At 50.2% G+C, this 17500-nt stretch overlaps 1 protein-coding gene across 1 annotated transcript in view; it reads left to right on the top strand.

The window, feature by feature from the left end:
- LOC308148670 (arf-GAP with GTPase, ANK repeat and PH domain-containing protein 3-like) overlaps positions 1 to 17500 on the top strand; it is a gene marked incomplete at its 3' end in the record, with an annotated part of 23010 nt that overhangs the window by 5219 nt on the left and 291 nt on the right. The window contains exons 2-6 of the mRNA XM_080522166.1: positions 6585 to 6739; positions 8324 to 8414; positions 8637 to 8859; positions 16597 to 16633; positions 17416 to 17471. Coding sequence (XP_080378292.1) covers positions 8351 to 8414; positions 8637 to 8859; positions 16597 to 16633; positions 17416 to 17471 — 380 coding nt within the window. The 5' untranslated portion in view covers positions 6585 to 6739; positions 8324 to 8350. The remainder of the gene's footprint in view (positions 1 to 6584; positions 6740 to 8323; positions 8415 to 8636; positions 8860 to 16596; positions 16634 to 17415; positions 17472 to 17500) is intronic.

The following is a 17500-nucleotide window of genomic DNA, read 5'->3' as shown; positions in this document are numbered from 1 at the left end:
TGAACTCGCCACTCGGCGCCGGCGGTGGACGCTCGGCGTCACGAAACTGCGAGTTCCCCCCCCCCACCGGGCGTTTTTGTTGTGTAGTTGTAGTAGTATAGTTGTAGTTGTGTAGTTGTAGTAGTGTAGTTTTAGTTGTGTAGTTTTTGTTGTGTAGTTGTAGTAGTGTAGTGTAGTTGTAGTTGTGTAGTTGTAGTAGTGTAGTTGTGTAGTTGTAGTTGTGTAGTTTTTGTTGTGTAGTTGTAGTAGTGTAGTGTAGTTGTAGTAGTGTAGTTGTAGTAGTGTAGTTGTGTAGTTGTAGTAGTGTAGTTTTTGTTGTGTAGTTGTAGTAGTGTAGTTGTAGTTGTAGTTGTAGTAGTGTAGTTGTGTAGTTGTAGTTGTGTAGTTTTTGTTGTGTAGTTGTAGTAGTGTAGTGTAGTTGTGTAGTTGTAGTTGTGTAGTTTTTGTTGTGTAGTTGTAGTAGTGTAGTGTAGTTGTAGTAGTGTAGTTGTAGTAGTGTAGTTGTGTAGTTGTAGTTGTGTAGTTTTTGTTGTGTAGTTGTAGTAGTGTAGTTGTAGTAGTGTAGTTGTAGTAGTGTAGTTGTGTAGTTGTAGTAGTGTAGTTTTTGTTGTGTAGTTGTAGTTGTAGTTGTAGTAGTGTAGTTGTGTAGTTGTAGTAGTGTAGTGTAGTTGTGTAGTTGTAGTTGTGTAGTTTTTGTTGTGTAGTTGTAGTAGTATAGTTGTAGTTGTGTAGTTGTAGTAGTGTAGTTTTAGTTGTGTAGTTTTTGTTGTGTAGTTGTAGTAGTGTAGTGTAGTTGTAGTTGTGTAGTTGTAGTAGTGTAGTTGTGTAGTTGTAGTTGTGTAGTTTTTGTTGTGTAGTTGTAGTAGTGTAGTGTAGTTGTAGTAGTGTAGTTGTAGTAGTGTAGTTGTGTAGTTGTAGTAGTGTAGTTTTTGTTGTGTAGTTGTAGTAGTGTAGTTGTAGTTGTAGTTGTAGTAGTGTAGTTGTGTAGTTGTAGTTGTGTAGTTTTTGTTGTGTAGTTGTAGTAGTGTAGTGTAGTGTAGTTGTGTAGTTGTAGTTGTGTAGTTTTTGTTGTGTAGTTGTAGTAGTGTAGTGTAGTTGTAGTAGTGTAGTTGTAGTAGTGTAGTTGTGTAGTTGTAGTTTGTGTAGTTTTTGTTGTGTAGTTGTAGTAGTGTAGTTGTAGTAGTGTAGTTGTAGTAGTGTAGTTGTGTAGTTGTAGTAGTGTAGTTTTTGTTGTGTAGTTGTAGTTGTAGTTGTAGTAGTGTAGTTGTGTAGTTGTAGTAGTGTAGTGTAGTTGTGTAGTTGTAGTTGTGTAGTTTTTGTTGTGTAGTTGTAGTAGTGTAGTGTAGTTGTAGTAGTGTAGTTGTAGTAGTGTAGTTGTAGTTGTGTAGTTTTTGTTGTGTAGTTGTAGTAGTGTAGTGTAGTGTAGTTGTAGTAGTGCAGTTGTGTAGTGTAGTTGTGTAGTTGTAGTAGTGTAGTTTTTGTTGTGTAGTTGTAGTAGTGTAGTTGTAGTAGTGTAGTTGTGTAGTTGTAGTAGTGTAGTTTTTGTTGTGTAGTTGTAGTAGTGTAGTGTAGTTGTAGTAGTGTAGTTGTGTAGTTGTAGTTGTGTAGTTTTTGTTGTGTAGTTGTAGTAGTGTAGTGTAGTTGTAGTAGTGTAGTTGTGTAGTTGTAGTTGTGTAGTTTTTGGTGTGTAGTTGTAGTAGTGTAGTGTAGTTGTAGTAGTGTAGTTGTAGTTGTGTTGTTGTAGTAGTGTAGTTGTAGTTGTGTAGTTTTGTGTGTGTAGTTGTAGTAGTGTAGTGTAGTTGTAGTTGTGTTGTTGTAGTTGTGTAGTTGTAGTTGTGTAGTTGTAGTTGTGTAGTTTTTGGTGTGTAGTTGTAGTAGTGTAGTGTAGTTGTAGTTGTTAGTTGTGTTGTTGTAGTAGTGTAGTTGTAGTAGTGTAGTTTTTGGTGTGTAGTTGTAGTAGTGTAGTGTAGTTGTAGTAGTGTAGTTGTAGTTGTGTTGTTGTAGTAGTGTAGTTGTAGTTGTGTAGTTTTTGGTGTGTAGTTGTAGTAGTGTAGTTGTAGTTGTGTGTTGTTGTAGTTGTGTAGTTGTAGTTGTGTAGTTGTAGTTGTGTAGTTTTTGGTGTGTAGTTGTAGTAGTGTAGTGTAGTTGTAGTAGTGTAGTTGTAGTAGTGTAGTTGTAGTTGTGTTGTTGTAGTAGTGTAGTTGTGTAGTTTTTGGTGTGTAGTTGTAGTAGTGTAGTTGTAGTTGTGTTGTGGTAGTTGTGTAGTTGTAGTTGTGTAGTTGTAGTTGTGTAGTTTTTGGTGTGTAGTTGTAGTAGTGTAGTGTAGTTGTGTTGTTGTAGTAGTGTAGTTGTAGTTGTAGTAGTGTAGTTTTTGTTGTGTAGTTGTAGTAGTGTAGTGTAGTTGTAGTAGTGTAGTTGTGAGTTGTAGTTGTGTAGTTTTTTGTTGTGTAGTTGTAGTAGTGTAGTGTAGTTGTAGTAGTGTAGTTGTGTAGTTGTAGTTGTGTAGTTTTTGGTGTGTAGTTGTAGTAGTGTAGTGTAGTTGTAGTAGTGTAGTTGTAGTTGTGTTGTTGTAGTAGTGTAGTTGTAGTTGTGTAGTTTTTTGTGTGTAGTTGTTGTAGTGTAGTGTAGTTGTAGTTGTGTTGTTGTAGTTGTGTAGTTGTAGTTGTGTAGTTGTAGTTGTGTAGTTTTTGGTGTGTAGTTGTAGTAGTGTAGTGTAGTTGTAGTTGTGTTGTTGTACTAGTGTAGTTGTAGTAGTGTAGTTTTTGGTGTGTAGTTGTAGTAGTGTAGTGTAGTTGTAGTAGTGTAGTTGTAGTTGTGTTGTTGTAGTAGTGTAGTTGTAGTTGTGTAGTTTTTGGTGTGTAGTTGTAGTAGTGTAGTTGTAGTTGTGTTGTTGTAGTTGTGTAGTTGTAGTTGTGTAGTTGTAGTTGTGTAGTTTTTGGTGTGTAGTTGTAGTAGTGTAGTGTAGTTGTAGTTGTGTTGTTGTAGTAGTGTAGTTGTAGTAGTGTAGTTTTTGGTGTGTAGTTGTAGTAGTGTAGTGTAGTTGTAGTTGTGTTGTTGTAGTAGTGTAGTTGTAGTAGTGTAGTTTTGGTGTGTAGTTGTAGTAGTGTAGTGTAGTTGTAGTTGTGTTGTTGTAGTAGTGTAGTTGTAGTAGTGTAGTTTTTTGGTGTGTAGTTGTAGTAGTGTAGTGTAGTTGTAGTTGTGTTGTTGTAGTAGTGTAGTTGTAGTTGTGTAGTTTTTGGTGTGTAGTTGTAGTAGTGTAGTGTAGTTGTAGTTGTGTTGTTGTAGTAGTGTAGTTGTAGTAGTGTAGTTTTTGGTGTGTAGTTGTAGTAGTGTAGTGTAGTTGTAGTTGTGTTGTTGTAGTAGTGTAGTTGTAGTAGTGTAGTTTTTGGTGTGTAGTTGTAGTAGTGTAGTGTAGTTGTAGTTGTGTTGTTGTAGTAGTGTAGTTGTAGTAGTGTAGTTTTTGGTGTGTAGTTGTAGTAGTGTAGTGTAGTTGTAGTTGTTGTTGTTGTAGTAGTGTAGTTGTAGTAGTGTAGTTTTTGGTGTGTAGTTGTAGTAGTGTAGTGTAGTTGTAGTTGTGTTGTTGTAGTAGTGTAGTTGTAGTTGTGTAGTTGGGTTAGGAAACTCGCAGCTTCGCGCCGCTCGGCGCCGAGCGGCGAGCCGGAGGGTGGAGCCGTGAGCTCGCCGCTCGGCGTCACGAAGCTGCGAGGGGGGAAATCAAACTGGCAACCCTCCCGCTCCTCCCACTGCGCCGCGGCAGTGCGGGGGTGGGGTTGGGGGGAGGGGAGGGGGGGGGGGGGGGGGGGGGGGGTTAGCCCGCTGCGGCGTCCAGCGGAGGATTAGGAAATGGAGCTTTAACAGCCTGAGCTAATGGAGGGACTTCATCTCAATACTTTGTTTTGTCACTCTCATTTCGTAAAGCTGTCCCTGGAGCCGCCACCAGCCTCCCGTCGGAGGAGCGGGAGGCGGCACGGTGCTGCCGGGTGCCGCGCGCACACACACACACACACACACACACACACACACACACACACACACACACACACACACACACACACACACACACACACACACACACACACACACACACACACACACACGGTTGGCCTCTGTTGTTCAAAGCAGCAGTTTCAGGGCGGCTGCTGCGTCCGTGTGTTTGTTTATTGTGTGTGTGTGTGTGTGTGTGTGTGTGTGTGTGTGTGTGTGTGTGTGTGTGTGTGTGTGTGTGTGTGTGTGTGTCAGACAGATAAAGAGCGCTCCCCCGGCCCTCCATAATGGTCCTGCTCCTGATTGCAGGTTAGAATATCGTCGTTAATGACGTGTAAAATGAGCACGAGGAGCCGTGACAGTTACAGATGGAGGCTACACAACTACACAACTACACAACTACACAACTACACAACTACAACTACACACTGCAACTGCGCAACTACAACTACACTACTACAACTACACCACTACAACTACACAACAAAAACTACACTACTACAACTACACCACTACAACTACACAAATACAACTACACAACTACAACTACACAACTACAACTACACCACTACAACTACACAACTACACCTACACAACAAAAACTACACTACTACAACTACACCACTACAACTACACTACTACAACTACACAACTGCACAACTACACAACTACAACTACACTACTACAACTACACCACTACAACTACACCACTACAACTACACTACTACAACTACACAATAAAAACTACACAACTACACCACTACAACTACACAACTACACCACTACAGCTACACAACTACAACTACACCACTACAACTACACTACTACAACTACACTACTACAACTACACAATAAAAACTACACAACTACACCACTACAACTACACAACTACAACTACACAAATAGAACTACACTACTAAAACTACACAACTACAACTACACTACTACAACTACACCACTACAACTACACAACACAAACTACACCACTACAACTACACCACTACAACTACACAACTACTGATCTGAATCATCCTGATCTGAACTTTCAACAGCTTCTATCCTCACCACTTTACTCACCGACCCAACGCTTCATTCAACCTGCTGGTTAACTCAACCTGCTAGTACCTCAACCTGCTGGTTTACTCAACCTGCTAGTACAGAAACCTGCAAGTTAACTCAACCTGCTAGTACCTCAACCTGCTAGTTAACTCAACCTGCTGGTTAACTCAACCTGCTAGTACCTCAACCTGCAAGTTAACTCAACCTGCTAGTACCTCAACCTGCGAGTTAACTCAACCTGGTAGTTAAGGTATCCTGCTAGTTAACGTAGCCAGTTAGTTAACATAGTCTGCTAGTTAGCTCAAGATGCAAATCAACTCAACCTGCTAGTACCTTAACCTGCGAGTTAACTCAACCTGGTAGTTAACATAACCTGCTGCTGACTTTGTGTTAAACTGTCATTGAAGACAAAACAGACATGGTCTGTTGGAGCGCCCCCTGCTGACGCTAGCTTGTTTAAGCTGCAGTCGTCACTGTGTGTGTGTGTGTGTGTGTGTGTGTGTGTGTGTGTGTGTGTGTGTGTGTGTGTGTGTGTGTGTGTGTGTGTGTGTGTGTGTGTGTGTGTGTGTGTGTGTGTGTGTGTGTGTGTGTGTGTGTGTGTGTGTGTGTGTGTGTGTGTGTGTGTTAAGCGCGCGGCCATGCGCAGCTTTTTTAATCTCCATAATGAAAGTGTTTTAATGCCTCCAATTTATTGGCTGGGCAGCCAACAGGATAATTAGCTTTGTTCTTCACAAGACCAAAACAACACAACACACCAACAACAACACAAAACAACACACCAACAACACAACCCAAAACGATACAAAACAACACAATCAAAACACTGAACTCGTTCTTCCTCACACCTGAAGCGTCGGTGCAGGAAACAAGATTTCATTATTTTTAGTTTTACTCTGTGCTGTTTACTAAGTGTGTGTGTGTGTGTGTGTGTGTGTGTGTGTGTGTGTGTGTGTGTGTGTGTGTGTGTGTGTGTGTGTGTGTGTGTGTGTGTGTGTGTGTGTGTGTGTGTATTGATTGAGTGTGCGCTGCAGTCGATTCCACAAACTGAATCAGATAATTGAAGTTGCTGTCGAGCTAATTGGATTATCGCTTTCAGCCTGAAGAGACGCTCGCCGCCGCCGCCGCCGCCGCCGCCGCCGCCGCCGCCGCCGCCGCCGCCGCCGCCGCTACATTAATGGCGTCTATCACATGTCGGCGAGGAGCCGCCATCGATCCTGATCACATCTGATCATATGACCTCTTCACCCCACACACACTCAAACGTCTCCATCGCTGCCCACTTCCTGTAGCGACAGAAGGGGATTGTGGGAGATGTGGGGGGAGGGGGGAGGGGGGGAGGGGGGGGTTAATGAGAGCCTGTTGTCGTCGACATAATGAGGTAATTACAGTGGCGAGCGCCGACTCGCCGTACAGTGTGGCGCTCACGGCGGAGGCAAGGCTGCGTGGGGAACATATGTTGTGTCAGCGCGGCGCTCTGCTCCCACAGGTGACACCGTGTGTGTGTGTGTGTGTGTGTGTGTGTGTGTGTGTGTGTTCCCCAGAACAAGAGGACTCCTTTGAGTTCGTCATCGTGTCCCTGACGGGTCAGACCTGGACCTTCGAGGCGTCCACCAATGAGGAGCGAGAGCTGTGGGTCCACGCCGTGGAGAGCCAGATCTTCGCCAGCCTCCAGTCCTGTGAGAGCATCAAGAACAAGGTGGGGGCGGAGCCACGTGTCGCCAGCACGCCGTCACGTGCACACGAGGAGGACAAAGACGCTCTGCTCTTTCAAATGACAGAATTTTAAATGTGAAAGAAAAATGAAGAAAAAAAAAATCATCCGTGTTTACTTCCTTTTGACTTCCTGTTACATCACGCTGGTTTCCTGTTGACTTCCTGTTACATCAAGCTGGTTTCCTCCTGTTGACTTCCTGTTACATCAAGCTGGTTTCCTCCTGTTGACTTCCTGTTACATCACGCTGGTTTCCTCCTGTTGACTTCCTGTTACATCAAGCTGGTTTCCTGTTGACTTCCTGTTACATCAAGCTGGTTTCCTCCTGTTGACTTCCTGTTACATCACGCTGGTTTCCTCCTGTTGACTTCCTGTTACATCAAGCTGGTTTCCTCCTGTTGACTTCCTGTTACATCAAGCTGGTTTCCTGTTGACTTCCTGTTACATCAAGCTAGTTTCCTGTTGACTTCCTGTTACATCATGCTGGTTTCCTCCTGTTGACTTCCTGTTACATCAAGCTAGTTTCCTGTTGACTTCCTGTTACATCAAGCTGGTTTCCTGTTGACTTCCTGTTACATCACGCTGGTTTCCTGTTGACTTCCTGTTACATCACGCTGGTTTCCTGTTGACTTCCTGTTACATCATGCTGGTTTCCTCCTGTTGACTTCCTGTTACATCAAGCTGGTTTCCTGTTGACTTCCTGTTACATCACGCTGGTTTCCTGTTGACTTCCTGTTACATCATGCTGGTTTCCTCCTGTTGACTTCCTGTTACATCAAGCTGGTTTCCTGTTGACTTCCTGTTACATCACGCTGGTTTCCTGTTGACTTCCTGTTACATCAAGCTGGTTTCCTGTTGACTTCCTGTTACATCAAGCTAGTTTCCTGTTGACTTCCTGTTACATCAAGCTGGTTTCCTGTTGACTTCCTGTTACATCAAGCTGGTTTCCTGTTGACTTCCTGTGGACTTTGTCACATCCATGTTGACTTCTTATTGACTTCCTGTTACATAATGTTGACTTCCTGTTAAATAATGCTGACTTCCTGTTGACTTCCTGTTACATAATGCTGACTTCCTGTTGACTTCCTGTTACATCAGGCTGACTTCATGTTACATAATGCTGGTTTCCTGTTGACTTCCTGTTACATAATGCTGACTTCCTCTTGGCTTCCTGTTGACTTCCTGTTACATAATGCTGACTTCCTGTTGACTTCCTGTTACATAATGTTGACTTCCTGTTACATCATGCTGGTTTCCTGTTGACTTCCTGTTGACTTCCTGTTACATAATATTGACTTCCTCTTGATTTCCTGTTGACTTCCTGTTACATCATGCTAGCTTCCTGTTGCATAATGCTGGTTTCCTGTTGACTTCCTGTTACATCATGCTGGCTTCCTGTTGACTTCCTGTTACATAATGTTGACTTCCTGTTGACTTCCTGTTGACTTCCTGTTGACTTCCTGTCACCGCCACACTGACTTCCTGTTGACTTCCTGTTACATCATATTGACTTCCTGTTGACTTCCTGTTGCCGCCACACTGACTTCCTGTTGACTTCCTGTCCTTCAGTCCCGGTTAGGAAGCCAAAGTGACGCCATGGTGATCCAGTCGATCCGGAACGTGAGAGGAAACAGTTTCTGTGTGGATTGCGACGCCCCCAGTGAGTAACCTTACCTCCACTAACTAGAACCTTGCCTTACCTTACCGTCGCCGGGCGTTTAGCTGGTCCTACCTCAGTTTCACGAGGTTACCCTGTTTAGTCACCTGCTAACTGACCAGGTCAACAGGAAGTGCTGCGCTCACTGTCCCAGTGGGGTCAGAGCCCCCTCAGTACATCAAAGTACATCAAAGTACATCAAAGTACCCCCCTTCCTCCCTGCAGACCCGGACTGGGCCAGTCTGAACCTGGGGGCCCTGATGTGCATCGAGTGCTCCGGGATCCACCGGAACCTGGGGACCCACCTGTCCCGGGTCCGGTCCCTGGACCTGGACGACTGGCCGGTGGAGCTCAGCATGGTGATGGTCGCCGTCGGCAACGCCACGGCCAATAGCGTGTGGGAGGCCGGCGTGGGCGGAGACTGCAAGCCGGCCAGAGAGAGCAGCAGGTAGGAGTCCCTGGAGGTCAGAGGTCACTGCTCCTCCCGCACACACACAGAGCGCCCCCACCGGCACTACTACAGCCCCCCCCAACCCCCCCCCCCCCCTCCCCCCCCACCCCCCACCCCAACCAGGTGGACTGTTCATCTCATGGTGACAGGTGAGCGCCGCCGTCCTGCTCTGACTAATGACCTGCTGTGCGGCTGTGCAGGTAATTAAACACACTGTTACAGCTGAAGCCCCCCCCAGAGCCGGCCCCGGGGCCCCCAAACCCCCCCCCCACACACACACACACACACACACACACACACCCGTCACATATCCATCAACCAGCACTGGGTCATCAGTCTGCCTGTCACTGCTCCGCCTGTCTGTAGGGTTAGTGTTACCTCCACCTGCACACACACACACACACACACACACACATACACACACACACACACACACACACACACACACACACACAGTAAAGCACGTCCACTCTGAAGGTGTCGTTCTGAACTCGTCTGGTCTCACATCGTCCTCCGAAGTCTCTGCTTCTCTGGAACTCTGCATCTTGAAGCAGGTGACCAGTAGTGACCAGCAGGTGACCAGTAGTGACCAGTAGTGACCAGCAGGTGACCAGTAGTGACCAGTAGTGACCAGTGGTGACCAGCAGGTGACCAGTAGTGACCAGCAGGTGACCAGTAGTGACCAGTGGTGACCAGTAGTGACCAGCAGTGACCAGCAGTGACCAGTAGGTGACCAGTAGGTGACCAGTAGTGACCAGCAGGTGACCAGTAGTGACCAGTAGGTGACCAGTAGTGACCAGCAGGTGACCAGTAGTGACCAGCAGGTGACCAGCAGGTGACCAGTAGGTGACCAGTAGTGACCAGCAGGTGACCAGTAGTGACCAGCAGGTGACCAGCAGGTGACCAGTAGGTGACCAGTAGTGACCAGCAGGTGACCAGCAGGTGACCAGTAGGTGACCAGTAGTGACCAGCAGGTGACCAGCAGGTGACCAGTAGGTGACCAGTAGTGACCAGCAGGTGACCAGTAGTGACCAGCAGGTGACCAGCAGGTGACCAGTAGGTGACCAGTAGTGACCAGCAGGTGACCAGTAGTGACCAGCAGGTGACCAGCAGGTGACCAGTAGGTGACCAGTAGTGACCAGCAGGTGACCAGCAGGTGACCAGCAGGTGACCAGTAGGTGACCAGCAGGTGACCAGTAGTGACCAGCAGGTGACCAGCAGGTGACCAGTAGGTGACCAGTAGTGACCAGCAGGTGACCAGCAGGTGACCAGTAGGTGACCAGTAGTGACCAGCAGGTGACCAGCAGGTGACCAGCAGGTGACCAGTAGGTGGCTCCACCTGGCGGTCAGGTGACAGGATGACCACTTCCTGTTTGAGAGTCACCTGAGTGAAGCGACGATTATGAGCCACTCTGGATGCTGATTGGTCGGCGTCAGCCTCCACCTGCAGGAGGAGACGACCCCACCCTGACGGGTTCTCCTCCACCTGCAGGAGGACGTAGAACCGCTCCCTCAGGTAATGGGATTACTTTGGGGGTTGTTGAGGTTTTAATTGCGTCACGTCAGCGACACGGTACCGGCTCAGCGGCGCTGCCAGCACACACACACACACACACACACACACACACACACACACACTAAACGTGGCTGACAGCTAATCTCAGCGACTCGGGCGTAGAACCCGCAGCGCTGATGGAACGTCTCCTGCACGGCCGCCTCCTCGTCTTCAACACGCCGCCGCTCAGCCGGCGGTTTGGCTTCTGAGGCTCCGCCTCCGCCGAGCGGCGCTGATCTGCAGACGAGGCTGCGTGTGAACGTGAGGACATGTGAACGTGAGAACGTGAGAACATTGTGAGCAGGAGAACCAGAAGCGTCCAGACGTTTCCCAGAGGAAGTGTTTCGTTGAACCGAACGGAACCGGACGTCCTGTCAGTTACTAAACTAACCGACCGGCAGGATCCTCGGCACAGACTTTCAAAATAAAATGCAGGAAAGAAACGAAGGGATCTTCAGGTTCCTCCCAGAACCCTCAAGAAGAAGGATCCACCTCTCGTTCCTCACCCTGACCCTTACTGAAGGATTTTATTTTGGCGGGACGTCCCTGATGTGTTGAGGAGGAGGAGGAGGAGTAAGGAGGAGGAGGAGGAGGAGGAAGAGGAAGAGTGGGAGGAGGGGGAGGAGTAGGAGGAGGAGGAGGAAGAGTGGGAGGAGGGGGAGGAAGAGGAGGAGGAGGAGGAAGAGTGGGAGGAGGGGGAGGGGGAGGAAGATGAGGAGGAGGAGGAGGAAGAGTGGGAGGAAGAAGATGAGGAGGAGGAGGAGGAGGAGGGGGAGGAAGAGGAGGAGGGGGAGGAGGAGGAGGAGGAAGAGGAGGAGGAAGAGGAGGAGGAGGAGGAAGAGGAGGAGGAGGAAGAAGATGAGGAGGAGGAAGAAGATGAGGAGGAGGAGGAAGAGGAGGAGGGGGAGGAGGAGGGGGAGGAAGAGGAGGAGGAGGAGGAGGAGGAGGAGGAGGAAGAAGATGAGGAGGAGGAAGAAGATGAGAAGGAGGAGGAAGAGGAGGAGGGGGAGGAGGAGGGGGAGGAAGAGGAGGAGGAGGAGGAGGAAGATGAGGAGCTCAGAGTGAATGTCAGCAGCTTACACCTTTTTATTATCAACAACCAGACGTTTCACAACTCTGAACCAACACACACACACACACACACACACACACACACACACACACACTCACACACACACACACACACACACACACACACACACACACACACACACACACACACACACACACACACACACACACACACACACACACACACACACACACACACACAGACAGTCTCATTTGGGGAGATGTCCCGGAGCATGCTGGGAGGTGGACGGCTATCCCTCACTGGCGTCCTCTCACTGTCAGCGTGCGGCGCGGCGGCGAGGCGCGGCGGCGAGGCGCGGCGCCCGCGGCAGCAGCAGGTAATGGCCGTCTGATGAGAGCCTCCACTTTGTTTCAGAAAGAATTTGTGGCGGCTGCCGCCTGCAGCGCCGCGCGCTAATACAAATGAATCACACCGCTAACCTCTGCTGGAGGAGCCTGGCCCCGCCCCCTCCCGCCATGGCCCCGCCCCCTCCCCCTCCCACCGTCCTCAACTCCTCCCCCCCGTCTGAGCAGAGCCCCCTAGCGGGAGGACATGCAGCCCTGATGGAGCAGGAGGTGGAGCAGGAGGAGGTGGAGCAGGAAGAGCCTCATTAGAACCCCTGCTGACCCCGGAGCTGCTTCCTCGTGGGAGGAGCCTGAGACATGGAGGCTCCGCCCACATTCTACTGCTGGACAACCTCCTGGCCTCCAGGGGGCAGTACTTCCTGTCAGTACTCCCTGTCAGTACTCCCTGTCAGTACTTCCTGTCAGTACTTCCTGTCAGTACTCCCTGTCAGTACTCCCTGTTGGTACTTCCTGTCAGTACTTCCTGTCAGTACTCCCTGTCAGTACTCCCTGTCAGTACTTCCTGTCGGTACTCCCTGTCAGTACTTCCTGTCAGTACTTCCTGTCAGTACTTCCTGTCAGTACTCCCTGTCAGTACTCCCTGTCAGTACTTCCTGTCAGTACTTCCTGTCAGTACTCCCTGTCAGTACTCCCTGTCAGTACTTCCTGTCGGTACTCCCTGTCAGTACTTCCTGTCAGTACTTCCTGTCAGTACTCCCTGTCAGTACTTCCTGTCAGTACTTCCTGTCAGTACTCCCTGTCAGTACTCCCTGTCAGTACTTCCTGTCAGCACTCCCTGTCAGTACTCCCTGTCAGTACTCCCTGTCAGTACTTCCTGTTGGTACTCCCTGTCAGTACTTCCTGTCAGTACTTCCTGTCAGTACTCCCTGTCAGTACTCCCTGTCAGTACTTCCTGTTGGTACTTCCTGTCAGTACTTCCTGTCAGTACTCCCTGTCAGTACTTCCTGTCAGTACTCCCTGTCAGTACTTCCTGTTGGTACTTCCTGTCAGTACTTCCTGTCGGTACTCCCTGTCAGTACTTCCTGTCAGTACTTCCTGTCAGTACTCCCTGTCAGTACTTCCTGTCAGTACTCCCTGTCAGTACTCCCTGTCAGTACTTCCTGTCAGTACTCCCTGTCAGTACTCCCTGTCAGTACTCCCTGTCAGTACTTCCTGTTGGTACTCCCTGTCAGTACTTCCTGTTGGTACTCCCTGTCAGTACTCCCTGTCAGTACTCCCTGTCAGTACTCCCTGTCAGTACTTCCTGTTGGTACTCCCTGTCAGTACTTCCTGTCAGTACTCCCTGTCAGTACTCCCTGTCAGTACTTCCTGTTGGTACTTCCTGTCAGTACTTCCTGTCAGTACTTCCTGTCAGTACTCCCTGTCAGTACTCCCTGTCAGTACTTCCTGTCAGTACTCCCTGTCAGTACTCCCTGTCAGTACTCCCTGTCAGTACTTCCTGTTGGTACTCCCTGTCAGTACTTCCTGTCAGTACTCCCTGTCAGTACTCCCTGTCAGTACTCCCTGTCAGTACTTCCTGTTGGTACTTCCTGTCAGTACTTCCTGTCAGTACTTCCTGTCAGTACTCCCTGTCAGTACTTCCTGTCAGCACTTCCTGTTGGTACTTCCTGTCAGTACTTCCTGTCAGTACTCCCTGTCAGTACTTCCTGTCAGTACTTCCTGTCAGTACTCCCTGTCAGTACTCCCTGTCAGTACTTCCTGTCAGTACTCCCTGTCAGTACTTCCTGTTGGTACTTCCTGTCAGTACTTCCTGTTGGTACTTCCTGTCAGTACTCCCTGTCAGTACTTCCTGTTGGTACTTCCTGTCAGTACTTCCTGTCAGTACTTCCTGTCAGTACTTCCTGTCAGTACTCCCTGTCAGTACTTCCTGTCGGTACTTCCTGTCAGTACTTCCTGTTGGTACTCCCTGTCGGTACTCCCTGTCGGTACTCCCTGTCGGTACTTCCTGTTGGTACTTCCTGTCAGTACTTCCTGTCAGTACTTCCTGTCAGTACTTCCTGTCAGTACTTCCTGTCAGTACTTCCTGTTGGTACTCCATCAGTTCCTCCATCTCTTCCATCAGATGCAAATTCACACCAAGTAGAGGAAGGGGAGGAGTAACGCTGGTGAGGGTGAGGGTGGGGGGGGGGTGGAGGTTTCAGGGTTCAACCAGCCTGAAGAGACTTGGCAGTGGGGGATGGGGGGGCGGAGGTGGGGAGGGTGGGGGGGGGGGGGGGTGACTTGATGACTTCTATGGAGTCATTCCCATGAAACCAGCAGCTTCACTTCCACCAACAGGGTGGGGGGGTGAAGAGGAGGGGGGGGTGAAGAGGAGGGGGCGGGGTGGGGAAGAGGAGGAGAGGAGGAGGAAGGTGGGGGGGGGGGGGGGGAGGACCCAACAGAGAGGAGTCGGGCCCCAAAGCATCAAAGAGTTCCTACGAGCCTGAAATGAAGCAACGACATAAAAGGACTTCCTCTGATACTGAGGAGGAGGAGGAGGAAGAGGAGGAGCAGGAGGAGCAGGAGGAGGAGAAGGAGGAGGAGGAGGAGCAGGAGGAGGAGGAGGAAGAGGAGGAGCAGGAGGAAGAGGAGCAGGAGGAGGAGGAAGAGGAGGAGCAGGAGGAGAGGAGGAGGAGGAGGAGGAAGAGGAGGAGCAGGAGGAGGAGGAGGAGGAGGAAGAGGAGGAGCAGGAGGAGCAGGAGGAAGAGGAGCAGGAGGAGGAGGAAGGAGCAGGAGGAGGAGGATAAGAAAGTGAACTTTCCCTCCTCACACGCTGGTCTCCTTCCTCTCCCGCTCTCTGATTGGTCGAGCCGAGGCTCCGCCCCCTGCTGGTGACTGATGGAGGCAGTTAGTTGGTCTTTGTGTTCGAGGCTCTTTGAGCTGCTCACAATCATTCTGCCATTTAACACTTCATTAAGTCCAGCTGGAGGGCTGGGGGGGCAACACCACCCTCCATCAGGGTGGAGCAGGAGGACAACACCACCCTCCATCAGGGTGGATCAGGGGGACAACACCACCCTCCATCAGGGTGGATCAGGGGGACAACACCACCCTCCATCAGGGTGGAGCAGGAGGACAACACCACCCTCCATCAGGGTGGAGCAGGAGGACAACACCACCCTCCATCAGGGTGGAGCAGGGGGGCAACACCACCCTCCATCAGGGTGGAGCAGGAGGACAACACCACCCTCCATCAGGGTGGAGCAGGGGGGCAACACCACCCTCCATCAGGGTGGAGCAGGAGGACAACACCACCCTCCATCAGGGTGGAGCAGGGGGGCAACACCACCCTCCATCAGGGTGGAGCAGGGGGGCAACACCACCCTCCATCAGGGTGGAGCAGGAGGACAACACCACCCTCCATCAGGGTGGAGCAGGGGGGGCAACACCACCCTCCATCAGGGTGGAGCAGGGGGGCAACACTACCCTCCATCAGGGTGGAGCTGGGGGGGCAACACCACCCTCCATCAGGGTGGAGCAGGAGGACAACACCACCCTCCATCAGGGTGGAGCAGGGGGGCAACACCACCCTCCATCAGGGTGGAGCAGGAGGACAACACCACCCTCCATCAGGGCGGAGCAGGGGAGCAACACTACCCTCCATCAGGGTGGAGCAGGAGGACAACACCACCCTCCATCAGGGTGGAGCAGGAGGACAACACCACCCTCCATCAGGGCGGAGCAGGGGGGCAACACCACCCTCCATCAGGGTGGATCAGGATGACAACACCACCCTCCATCAGGGTGGAACACCACCCTCCATCAGGGCAGAGCAGGGGGGCAACACCACCCTCCATCAGGGTGGATCAGGAGGACAACACCACCCTCCATCAGGGTGGAGCTGGGGGGGCAACACCACCCTCCATCAGGGCGGAGCAGGGGGACAACACCACCTGACAACCTTGCGGGGAACACTGGAGAACCTTAGGGAACACTGGAGAACCTGGGGGAACACTGGAGAACCTGGGGGAACAATGGAGAACCTGGAGGAACACTGGAGAACCTCTGAGAACATTGGGAACACTGGGGAACCTGGGGGAACACTGGAGAACCTGGGGGAACACTGGAGAACCTGGAGGAACACTGGAGAACCTGGGGGAACATTGGAGAACCTCTGAGAACCTGGGGGAACACTGGAGAACATTGGGGAACACTGGAAAACCTGGGGGAACACTGGAGAACCTCTGAGAACCTGGGGGAGAACCTGGGGAACACTGGAGAACCTGGGGGAACAGTGGAGAACATTGGGGAACACTGGAGAACATTGGGGAGAACCTGGGGGAACACTGGAGAACCTTAAGGAACACTGGAGAACATTGGGGAACACTGGAGAACCTGGGGGAACACTGGAGAACCTGTGGGAGAACCTGGGGAACACTGGAGAACCTTAAGGAACACTGGAGAACCTAAAGGAACACTGGAGAACCTGGGGGAATACTGGAGAACCTTAAGGAACACTGGAGAACCTGGGGAACACTGGAGAACCTTAAGGAACACTGGAGAACCTAAAGGAACACTGGAGAACCTGGGGGAATACTGGAGAATCTTAAGGAACACTGGAGAACCTGGGGGAACACTGGCAAACCTTAAGGAACACTGGAGAACCTGGGGAACACTGGAGAACCTTAAGGAACACTGGAGAACCTAAAGGAACACTGGAGAACCTGGGGGAATACTGGAGAACCTTAAGGAACACTGGAGAACCTTAAGGAACACTGGAGAACACAGACAAGGTTTGACTGTTGTGGGGTTTGTGTTTTCAGGATCTTGAGTCCAGAACCTTTCAGAACCTTCCAGAAAGTGGGCGGAGCCTTTATTTTTATTGGCCGTGTGGTTTCCTTTGTGAGCGGAGCTTTTATTGTGGCGGGGTGAGGTTGTTACTGCTGCTGACTTTATGTGAGGATCAGCTTGAACTGACTGTGAAGTGGCGTCGCCACGGCAACACACACACTGGGCACAAACATGCAACCTGTGTGTGTGTGTGTGTGTGTGTGTGTGTGTGTGTGTGTGTGTGTGTGTGTGTGTGTGTGTGTGTGTGTGTGTGTGTGTGTGTGTGTGTGTGTGTGTGTGTGTGTGTGTGTGTGTGTGTGTGTGTGTGTCAGACGGTTCAGATTGTTTCTACATTCAAACTGCAAACGAACTCAAACTAACTTCCTCTCCCGGTTTGTGGAGCGACAGCAGGTCCTGGTCCAAGTCCAGGTCCAGGTCCTGGTCTAGGTCCTAGTCCAGGTCCTAGTCTCGGTCCTGGTCCATGTCCAGGTCCTGGTCTGCTGAGCTCGTTGAACCTTTCAGGAGCTGCAGACCTCAGAAGTCGTCCAGTTCCCTTCAGGTCGTCTTCAGATCGTCAGTCTGTTCAGTAGTAAAGACAGTTGTTTTCAAAGAGCCCCCGTCCGTCCCCCCCCCCCCCCGTCCCCCCCCCCCCCCCCCCCCCCGTCCGTCCCCCCCCCAGGTCCATTGACTTGCTAAGGAGCAACATAATGACTTAGTGGAGATTAATGGAGGAGTGACATCATAAAGCCGAGGCTCCGCCTCCAGCGCCGTGTCCTTATTGTGTCCTTATTGTGTCCTTATTGTGTCCTCAGGCAGCTGAAGCTCCTTTCTACTTCCTGCTTCAGGGGCTGCAGTGGCTGCTGGTAGTGTCCTCTGTCCTCTGTCCTGCAGTGGCTG

Source organism: Blennius ocellaris (assembly GCF_963422515.1).
Source record: "Blennius ocellaris genome assembly, contig: SCAFFOLD_81, whole genome shotgun sequence".
Taxonomy (NCBI): Eukaryota; Metazoa; Chordata; class Actinopteri; order Blenniiformes; family Blenniidae; genus Blennius; species Blennius ocellaris.
This window is presented reverse-complemented; position numbering and strand designations above follow the sequence as displayed.